This window comes from Populus alba, chromosome 3 (genome assembly GCF_005239225.2).
Source record: "Populus alba chromosome 3, ASM523922v2, whole genome shotgun sequence".
Lineage (NCBI taxonomy): Eukaryota > Viridiplantae > Streptophyta > Magnoliopsida > Malpighiales > Salicaceae > Populus > Populus alba.
In genome coordinates, this window is record NC_133286.1 from 10,576,578 (window position 1) to 10,588,467 (window position 11,890).

Sequence of the window (11,890 nt, forward strand, 5' to 3'; positions counted from 1 at the left end):
AGAAAAAAAGAATCCCACATATTTCTTTCGTTATGTTGGCAACTCGAGATGCTAGGAAATACTTTTCAATGGAGATCTTCTTCATGCCATTCCAAGTTCCAATTGAACCTGGGAGAATGGAGAAAAACCATGCCTTTGCTGCCCCTTTTAAAGAGAGAGCGAAAGTTTTCAACTTAACATGTTCTTCGTCAACTCCATTCGGTTTCATGCCAACACAAACCATATGGAACTCCTTGAGATGAGTATGAGGATCTTCTCTTGCAAGACCATTAAATGTTGGTAGCAAATGTATAAAACCAAATTTGAGCTCAAAGTTTACATTATTGTCAATGTTTATGCACAATGGCTGATTTTCCACGTTAGGAGCAGCAAGCTCCTTGAGTGTTTGTTATCGTGCAACAGTCATGGTGTTGAGGCGAGCTTCCTTTCGTAACCTGCGTAAAGTTTTTTTCTATTTCGAGATCTAATTGCACTTGACTTTGATTAGTAGAACGGGTTACTAGCCATGGTGTTTAAAACATTGTTTCCTTTCAAGAAACAAAAGGCTGATACCTAATTCCACCAAAAAATATGTTTTGAACGGTACCGTTGACATAATGAATAGTACTGCAACAAGTAAAAATTATGTTTTTTTTTTTAGAAAATTAAATAAAAATCACAACAAATAAAAATAATAGCACAAGAATCAACTAAAATTACTTCCCCGGCAACCAAAATTTGTTGCAATGTCGCTGTCGCACAAATTAATTACTCTAGCTTCAAACACAACACACAAGATAGTATAGAGCAAGCAAGGGGTCGATCCCACGAGGAAGGTTCAAGTCAGATTTTTATGCTAGATGATATGCAATTTGAGGGGGGGGTTGGACGTTATCTAGGCTAAAGCAAAAGAAAATAGAAAACTATCAAATGAAATTTAATAAAATCAGAAAATTATCAAGAGAACAAACCTTGGTCGCAAGCACACATCCACCTATAGAAATCAGAACTGATCATGGAAACGAAACATCAATTTATATTCTGAATATTTATCTCTTCTTAACATTGGTTAGTTAACGGATCCACCGTATAACTAACCCTAACCATCAAACAACCACAATGTCCGCACTAGTAATTTAATTCAATGATAGCCTTAAAAACTAGATAAGTTTATTAATCAATAAACAATAACTGTCCACAATCTATGTTTGATTTGATTGAATGTTCTCCCTAAGATTAATAACATAAATCCGCCACAATTATTAAACTCAGTTGCTTCACAAGTTCATATACCACAACTTTGGTTTTGATATCAAACTTAGCAATATATTGTCCACAATAAAAACTTAGAGTCCACTCTAGCAATTAAAATAAACAATCATAGGAAAAATAAGCATAGGAGAACAAACATATTCATCATATAAACTGAAAAGAAAAGGTAAAATAAATCTCACGGTTCTTAAAATCCGAAGGTTTTCGTGTCCTTGCAACCAAGAAAACGAGTTTAGCCTTGCATGTTTGTTGAATAACTAATCAAAAAGATGGAAGAATGGATGATTTTTGGTTTCTTAGAGGAGGGGGGCGTTTTTCTCTTGTTGGCTGGCTACCCCCCTTCTCTTCTCTTATTCTTTTTATATGCTAGGAAACCCTAATCTCTATTTTACAAAATAGTCCTCCCTTAAGTAGACAATTTACATTTAAGTAGTTCAATAACTATTTTCCTAAAAAAGGAGAAATAGCTTTGCATGAAATCTTCAAGCTTTGACTTAGAGGAGCTAAATTGCTGAAATAAAAACTTGGATGTTGGTTTATATGCTTCGAAACGTAATTTGAACTCGTTTCTTCACGAAACTTGTTTGCTGGCATAATTAAGTTGTCATCTTTGAAAACTCATATCTCCCTCATATGACATATTTTTTGGCTGAAATTTGGAGAGTTTATAGGTATTTTAGTCAGGAATCCAAAAACTTTTAGTTTGCATCAATTGGACTTCTGTAGCTCTAGATATTCAAGTTGGAATGACTGAAGGTCAACATTGGCAGATTGCGAGATTTGACTTTGAAAGCTGCGATTTTCATGCTCTTCCTTATTTTATTGTCTTGCCTTAGATGTCAAGAAAGGTATGGATGTTAGCTTTTTAATGCCACTAGAATCACTTAATTTTGACCTTTAGAGCTCACGTTCTGCATAAAACATCGACTGAAGGTCAAATATGTCAATTACCTCACTACAAGATTTCACAGTTTTACCGACGGAAATATTCCGTCGGTGTGTGATAGAACGTTCGTCGGTAAAGTATTTACCGACTATATTACCGACGGAATACTCCCGTCGGAATACCTTTTGTCAGTGATTCCACATTCCGTCGCTATATCGGTCGGTAATACAAAAAAACATTTACCGACGAACCGTGCGCGCCAAAAAAAAAAAAGTTTCCCGCTTGGAATATACCGACGGAATATGTTCCGTCGGTGTTATGTAAATACCGATGGACTACATCCGTCGGCAAAAGTGTTGGTGATATTTCATACCGACCGAATAAATCCGTCTGTAAATTCGTCGGTATTTTTATACCGACGGATTATTTCCGTCGGTGATGGGATGGAATACCGCAGACACTGTCCAATGCCGACAGATTATTTCCGTCGGTGAATATGTCGGTGATGGGTGTCCAATGCCGACGGATTTTTTCCGTCGGTAAATCCCTGTGTAATTTTTTTTTAATTATTTAGAAAAAATAATATAAATTAATAGTAATACAAACCAATTATGCAAATAAAATTTATATTAAGCAACAAAAACTCAAAGTTAAATAATATTCATTACAAAATGAATGTGTTTAAAAAAAAACAATTAATATAAAGGTGGAGGAGGAGGAGGAGGGTGGGGGTTAGGCGGCCAAAAAGGATTAGGCGCACATGTTCCACCTTGTGTCATGTTCATGAACATTTGACGAAGCTCTTCATAGGCCGCTCTTTGTTGTTCAGACTCTGCTCTGCGTTGTTCGTCCGTCAATCTGTGTTGTTCGTTCGCCAATCTTTGCTCTTCTTTGAGTTGTGTGTACGCCTCTGATAGGTGGTCGCACCTTTGCTGCAAGGCCACAAACTCCTTAGATTGGGAGCTCAATACAGATTGGGAGCTCCCACCGGTTGAAGCAGTACCGGTCGACCGCAACTTGGCAGCGGTAGTGTTGGAGAGCCCGTAAACCCGATTTTTATCGGGTCCACCTGACGATCCAACCTCCATCCACAAATCCGGATCGAATTCCGGATGGGTCGAAGGATCATCCCCGTATCTCTCTCTCAACCGATTATTATAGGTCTCCTGAAAAAAAAATAATCATATTCAATTCAATAAACATGATAATAACTTATAAAATAAAATGGTTGAACAAACACACCACAAACTGTTGAGCACGGTTGTCAACGAACTGTTGCGTCCCCTTTTGGCGGTCATGACTCCGCACGTGCGTCTCCACAACAGCTCCATAGGGCTCGGCTCACGTCCAAGAGACGTAGCCTATATATAATGAAACAAATGTATTAACAACAAATTAATTGAACGATATATTTCATTTAAATTAATCTTACCATCCGTTTCGCATGTGCAGCAAACGGAACGGAGCCACCGGTGTGCGTTGTAACCGAGCCATGAATTTGCCGATTCCGGTTGCCGGTACCGGACTGTGAGCGTCGAGTGAACCGCTCAGACGTCACGTGCTGAAGATAGTGCGGCCATATATCTTCCGGGATGTATATTGGTTTGAAATCCCTCCAAACCGCAATATCGTTCCAGCCTTGTAACCCCTTATCCCTCGCTGTTTTTTTTGCTTTTTTCTGGGCGTCATACCAAAAATCACGCAACCTAATTCACGCACGAAAAAAATTACATTTCAAAACATAAATAATTATGTAAAAAAAAGTCGTATTGTTTTCGATGTTACCTAATTGCCGCGTGATTTTCCCACACCCTCCTCACAACACTGTCATGTTCATCGTCCCAGCAGAATCGATGCTGTATATAAAAAAATAATCTTTTAAAATGTTAATAAATTATTTACAATTATAACTTGAATTTATTAGAAATAAGCTGAAAATTATATATTAACACGAACCTCAAATCTACGAAACCATGCATTGATTTGAGGCATCCATTTAGGATGTCTGGATATCTGACTCCATTGAAACAATGGAATCTCCATCGACGCTTTAAACGCCGATGATATTAATCGGGCGGCCTCAATGTTTGTGAACCTGAAAAGAAATGAAATTAATTTGTGATTACTTCATAAATTATGTTTTAAATTTGTTTTTTTATATATATAAAAAACTAAAACATTAACAAACTTACATTGAAAGATCGTCCTTCCACTGTGCCTCGAACTGGCGGGTAAATTGGTTCCGCTTCGAAGGCATGCCGCGTCTGTGATGTGAAACATCGCTGGAAGAGGCAGCATCGGTTGACGGCGCAGGTGGTGTAGGTGCCTCTTCTTGAGAGGCACCTAAGGAAACATCATCATTGCTGCTAGACGAACTTGATTCGACTAGACGACTAGCTTTGGTTTTCATTTTGCGCATCTAAACAATTTTATATTAATAATTGTATAATAAAATTCAAAAGTTAAAAAAAAATCGGCAGCACCTCCCCTATACTGGATACTACCCAAATTCACAAACCTGCAAATATTAACAATAGCCACAACCAATCGAACCAATCTATACTAATTATTCCAACATATTGAACTATTAATCCTTACAATTCAATAAATTCAAAACAATAAAAATATGACAAAAAATATATTCAATAAATTCAACAAATTATAATTCAACAAATTAATCATTACAATTCAACATTAACAATTATAATTCAAAAAATTCAAAAAATATTCAAATATTCAACTTTAACTAATTCTAAGTTAAATTAACTAATAACAATTCTAACAACACAACAACAAAAAATATTCAATAAATTCAACAATTAAATTCACAAATATTCAACAAATTCAAAAATTATTCAAAAAATATTCAAATATTCAACTTTAACTAATTCTAAGTTAAATTAACTAATAACAATTCTAACAACACAACAACAAAAATTTTTCAATAAATTCAACAATTAAATTCAATTATTCAACAATTAAATTCACAAATATTCAACAAATTCAAAAATATTAAAAAAATATTCAAATATTCAACTTTAAGTAATTCTAAGTTAAATTAACTAATAAACAATTCTAACAACACAACAACAAAAAATATTCAATAAAATTCAACAATTAAATTCAATTATTCAACAATTAAATTCATAAATATTCAACAAATTCAAAAAATATTCAAAAAATTCAAAAAAAAAAGGAACGAAATATACATACCTTAATAATGTGTCAAATTCAAAACTTTATCTACATTGCAACAAAAAACACCAACACAACAAAAATAAAAACAACTAAAAATAAAATAAAATAAAATAAATTAGAAAAAAAACACATACCTTTTAATATAATGAAGATTTTACAACACCAAAATCTTGCTAGAGATTAAAGGTGAAAGTGTTTTAAGGATTGAGGTGAAAAAAATGAAAAATCTAAGTGAAAAAAACGGAGGAGAAGCGAAGCGGCGGAGAGAAGAAGAAAAAATGAGGCGAAGCGGCGGGGCTGGAACTTATAGGTCAATTTTACCGATGGAATCACCGACGGAATTCACCTCCGTCGGTAACAGGGCAAAATTCCGTCGGTAACAGGTAAAAATTCCGTCGGTATTTTTCGAATTTCGCTCCGAATTTTTAAAAGCCCTCCAAATTTTTCGTAGTCCGTCGGTGATTCCGTCGGTAATCTGACAAGTTCAGAGGCGCAATTAACGCACTTTGGAAAACGTGCGATCCGTCGGTAATTCTGTCGGTAATATGTGTAACCGACAAATTACCGACGGACCTACTCCGTCGGTAATTAGGTGTTGGTGGCATTTCGCGTAAATATTTTCAAACTCTCTGTGAGGTACCGACGGATGATTATCCGTCGGTATGGACGTCGGTGATTGTGGCATTTTGTTGTAAATATTTTCGAACTCTCTGTGAGATACCGACGGATAAATATCCGTCGGTATGGACGTCGGTGATTGTGGCATTTTGTTGTAAATATTTTCGAACTCTCTGTGAGATACCGACGGACTAGAATCCGTCGGTGTATGTGTCGGTGAAGCCGTCGGTAATGTCGTCGGTGGTGGTGGCATTTCGCGTAATTAATTTCGAACTCTCTGTGAGATACCGACGGATCACTTTCCGTCGGTAAGATTGCATGATGCAGGAAAGGTTGTCTTTGTATTGCCTGTTTACCTTCCTGCAGAAACTTAACTGATAAACTGTCCATCACATAAACACAATAACCACATTGCTTAAACAGTAAATATTTTGTTTTACAAAATACATCATCAATAATCTAAATTACATGAGACAAATGTTTTTACATAGGGCTTCATTTTCATAATTAGTCGGAATTTTCTTCTTTTTCCTCGTCAATTGAATTTGTCATCATCTTCATCGCAATCTTCAATATGGATATCATCTTCTTCATCGACATTTGCTTGTCCGCTAGAGCTGAGAACAACATTCAACTCCTCTCCGTCAATATCAACAAGACTATCATCGAGAACTCGAAAATTTGAATTTTTCTTCCAATTCAATCGAAGGAGCAACTCGATATGGTTCAACCAACTCACGAACTTGAAAGACTTCATCTCGCACACTTGTGTCTTCGTTCTCATCCTGAACAACCTCGACACGACCAGTGGTTTCGTTTTTTAAAACGGACAACCAATCAACTCTTGAACGATCCTTTCTAAATGAAGGGGTGTATGTGTAATAAACTTGTTGACATTGCTTTGCGAAAACAAAGACATCGTTTATGTTGCGGAGTCTACCTTTTGAGTTGATTTCGACCAGACCATGGTGCGGATCAACTCTGATTCCTCTGTCCGTCGTGTCATACCAATAGCATTTGAATAAAAACACTTTATTCTGCTCGCTATGATATTGCAGTTCGACGACCTCTTCTAATCTACCATAGTAGTCAACTTCTAACTGGCTACTTGTGGATCCCTTAACACAAACACCGCAGTTGTATGTCTTTCTTCCTTGCCCGTATTCTTCAGTATGGAAAACATATCCATTGACAAAATACCCGTTGTAGCACCTAACTTTTCTTTCAGGGCCGAGGCTTAGTGAAGACAATGACTTGGGTGCACTCCTTCCCATTTGATAAACCTTGTAAATATATGTAATTAAATGTACATCAATACACGGTAAATGAACGAGAATCTCGTAATGACATGCATACGTTAGAATGAGTTTGTGATAGTGCTTACATGTGTTCTGAACCATGTGGCAAATTGTTCATCTTGTAATTGAAAGATCTGGGATTCGGTCAGCTGCGAGTTATTGGAGAGCAAATATTGTCGATGTTGCCTGCAAGTGATAATGAGTGTATGATATTATAATATATAATTAACAGTATATTACTGACAAAGTTTAATTACTATTACACATATATAGACTTACTGAATAAATGATCTCAGCTCATCACAGTTAAATAGAACATAGTTGTGTGCTTGTTTGAATTCTATTTCCGACAAATATCTTCCTCTTACGGCATTTTTAGGTGTGGGTCGTCCAGTATTGGAGAATATTGACAAGTTCCCACTGGAAGGCACTTCACCGCCATCGTCATGCCGTGGAACGCGATTGATTCTTGTTCTCAGATGAGGTTCGAAATAGTACGAGATAAATGTTGATATCTCTTCAACAATATAGGCCTCAGATATCGAAGCCTCAACATGCGCCTTGTTCTTAACCTTTTTTTTTAGATTAAACAAGTACCTGCATTGAAGTACAATTCAAGTATTTTCAAATAAGAAAAACATAGAAAATACTTTAAGATATGAATCCCATTGCAACTGTAATATCTCACCGTTCGAATGGGTACATCCATCTATACTGGACCGGTCCTCCAGCTTTTGCCTCGAACGGTAGATGTATAGGGAGATGCTCCATTGAGTCAAAAAATGAAGGAGGGAATATCATCTCAAGTTTGCATAGTGTCTCGATGATATTCGTTTGAAGCATCTCAATGTGCTCAACATTCATCTTGCTGGAGCATATATCTCTGAAGAAATGACTGATCTCCGTTAGTGCATCCCATATTCCCTTTGGCAACAAATCACGAAAAGCTAATAGGATGAGTGTTTGCATAAACACGTGGCAATCATGGCTCTTCATTCCATACAATCTGCAGTCCTCTATGTTAACAAGCCTTGATATGTTCGATGCATGTCCATCCGGGAAACGCAGACTCTTAAGCCATTTATAGACTAGCAGTTGTGCGTTTTTCTCTAACACGAAGCTTGCCCTTGGTTTTGCAACCCGTGACTCGTCATAAACCAACTCCATATTTTTACGGTTACAGTATAAAGCTATATCCAATCTAGCCTTCATGTTGTCCTTTGTCTTCCCCTTCACATCCATGACGGTGTTGAAAATATTCTCAAACACGTTCTTTTCGATGTGCATGACGTCAAGGTTATGGCGGAGAAGATTAGTCTTCCAATACGGAAGCTCCCAAAAGATACTTCGCTTTACCCAATTATGGGTCAAACCAAAACCAGGAAACTTTTGCTTACCTGATTGAAGGCCAAACACAATGTCACCGTACTCTGATACAACATGATGCAATTCTTCACCAGAAAGACGCGGGGATGCAACATCTTTTTCAACTCTACCAACAAAGAAATCTTTTCTGTTTTTTTTCTGAACCTGTGATTAAGTGGCAAGAAGCGACGGTGACAGTCAAAAAAAGAAGCTTTACCTCCGTTTGCTAGCGTGAATGCCTTGTTGTTTTCCATGCAGTATGGACATGCGAGTTTCCCATGCGTGCTCCAACCATAAAGCATTCCATAAGCTGGAAAATCACTGATAGTCCACATCAAAGCCGCCCTCATAAGGAAATTTTGTTTCCTCGATATATCATAAGTCAGAGATCCGGAGGACCACAACTGCGCCAGCTCATCTATCAACGGTCGAAGACAAACATCTATATTCCGCCCCGGGCTGCTTGGACCGGGTATGACAGTAGATAGAAACATGAACTCCGGCCTCATACACATTCCCGGTGGCAAGTTATAAACTGTGAGAATGACCGGCCAACAAGAATAGGGAGCAGCAAATGACCCAAATGGGTTGAACCCGTCTGTACACAACCCAAGTCGAACATTCCTTGATTCAACAGAAAAGTACGGATGAACACTGTTAAAGCGTTTCCACGCTTCGCCGTCAGAAGGATGCACCATCACACCATCAACGGCATCGTGTGTTTGGTGCCATGTCATGTGCTCAGCAGTCCTTGGTGACATAAATAACCTCTGCAGTCTTGGTGTGATCGGGAAATATCTAAGTTTTTTATATGCCACTAGAGTCTTCCCCCTGCCAGTTCTGGGTTTGTAACGGGAATGCCCGCATGTCATGCACTCGGTCATCACAGCATTTTCAAGGTAGTATAACATGCAGAAGTTAGGGCACATGTCAATTTTCTGGTATCCTAAACCAAAGGGTTTCATCATGGACTTCGCAGCATAGAAGTTCTCTTTGAGCCTGTTCCCTTCTGGTAAAATGCTTCTTGCCCAATCAATAATTTTGTCATACCCGGCCTCACTTAACCCGTGATCTGACTTGATGGTGAACACCTGTGCCACAGCCGATAATTTACTGTGGTTTGTGCAGCCATCCCATAATGGTTCGTCAGAATCTTTCAACAAATCAAAAAACCTAGCTGCCTCTGCATTAGGTTCTTCTTCTACGATTGGACATTGATTGACATTATCTTGATTCATTCCCATTGCATCCATAACCATGTTTCTGTAAGGATTAGTGTTGTCATTTGCCGCTTCATGCACGTTGCTAGCACTAGAAGTTGACCCAACCACCGTTTCTCCCATTCTCCTATTACTAACAAATACCTCTCCATGTGCATACCAACACTCGTAATCCTCCACAAACCCTTTGTGTAGAAGATGCATCATTACAACATCTGGATGCAGATACTTTTTATTTTGACACTTTCTGCATGGACACCTAATACCGCCTCCAGTAAAATTTCTGGGAATAGATGTTGCGAAATTAATAAAACCCTGAACCCCGTTACAATAATTCATCCTCCGCAATCCTTGGGGTGAATCTAGATACATCCATGAACGATCATCCATGACTTCTATCGAACCTCTATAAAAAGGACCCATTAATTAAGCGAGCTCTTAATTATTTCAAAACACAACATGTAATTCGGTAATTCTACAAATTAAGTTTTAACAATTTTCAAACAAATACAATCTTACAAAATCTAAAACAAACCATAACAAGTATAAAATTATACATTCATATACTACAAGTTTGTTTGAGAAATAACAATAAAACATGTACATCTACTAAAAAAAAATAATATATATACTAAAAAACAATAAAATTAACATTTAAATGTTAAAATTTTAAAAGATAGAATTACTTACAAAAAATGATAAAATCCGTCGGTAAATCAGAACACGGATGCTGTGACCATAAAACAAATACAACTTGTTGTGCTGAGATGAGAAAGATTTTTGTTTTGGGGCGAGGGGGGGCTGGTTATTTTGCAGATGGGGAGGGTTAGGATTAGGAAGAAGAAGGAGAAATGGGGGAGGAGAGTATCGACAGAGTGGCCATATATTCACTTTTGCCGACGGAATTACCGACGGTTTGTATTCCGTCGGTTAATCCGTCGGCAAAAACAGTCGGTAATTCTGACGGGCAATCGACACGTCACCGCACGGACCTGCTATTCAAATCCCTCGGTGATTCTGTCGGTATTTTTAACGGTGCACCGGTCACGTCACCAGTACGGATCTGGCATTTCAAATCCGTCGGTGATTCCGTCGGTATTTTTTGACGGTGAACAGGTCCCATCACGCGTACGGGCCCCAGTTTTTAATTCCGTCGGTGATTCCGTCGGAAAAATCACCCGCTAAAACCCCCGCGCCACTGCCCGCCCTTTTTTCATTAATTTTGAATTTTCGGTCGGTAATTCGGTCGGTAATTACCGACGGCCTATTTCCGTCGGTAATTACCGACCTAATTACCGACGAATATTTTCCGTCGGTGATGTCGGCCGAAAATTACCGACAAAAAAAATTCCGTCGGTATGTCCGTTGGTATTTAGCGAATTTCTGGTAGTGCCTCCAATTTACTCCTTTTTACATCTTTCATCAAAAAATGCCTTCAAAACATAAAATAAAGAATATCAAGACATTTTATATATAAAACATATGCAAAACACTAGTTAAATGTGGGTGAAACTATCGAATAATATGATTGCATCAAATACCCCCACACTTAGCTCTTGCTCGTCCTCGAGAAAGGATGGGTAAAATCAAATCGAAGTTAAATGAAATCAAATCACAATGACCAATCTCCTAATCTCCCATCAATATCTAAGAATATATGCATTATAAACAAGAACACAATTAAGAAGGATAAAGAATATAAATTTTCATGAATTTATTTACATGTAAACTTCAAAACTCAATTAATCGTTAGGATTTAAATGAAATCTATGATATGCCAAAGTGATAGGTCCTCTCATTAATATACACTCCAACACTCATATGTTTAAGACTTATGTGTTTAAATCTCTCAAATTCAATTAAAAATATGTTCCTTAGTTTTATAATTAAATACAAAATAATTTTTAAAATAGTTATTAAACTCGATGAAATTCATGAGCTGGGTTATGTGTTTAGTACATTAAACAGTAAAATTCGGGTCAATTCAATATGTCGGCGTGTGTGTCTATATATATATATATATATATATATATATATTAACTGATCCCAAAAAA

General features: G+C 37.3%; 1 protein-coding gene across 1 annotated transcript; it reads right to left on the minus strand.

The window, feature by feature from the left end:
- Window positions 1–7,526: 7,526 nt before the first annotated feature.
- Window positions 7,527–8,945, minus strand: LOC140955440 (uncharacterized). The gene is made up of 2 exons (XM_073408360.1): window positions 7,940–8,945; window positions 7,527–7,848 (listed from the first exon to the last, which is right to left on the minus strand). The coding sequence occupies exons 1-2, from the start codon at window positions 8,536–8,538 to the stop codon at window positions 7,527–7,529; spliced, it is 921 nt and encodes a 306-aa protein (XP_073264461.1). The 5' UTR covers window positions 8,539–8,945.
- Between the last annotated feature and the right edge of the window lie 2,945 nt (window positions 8,946–11,890).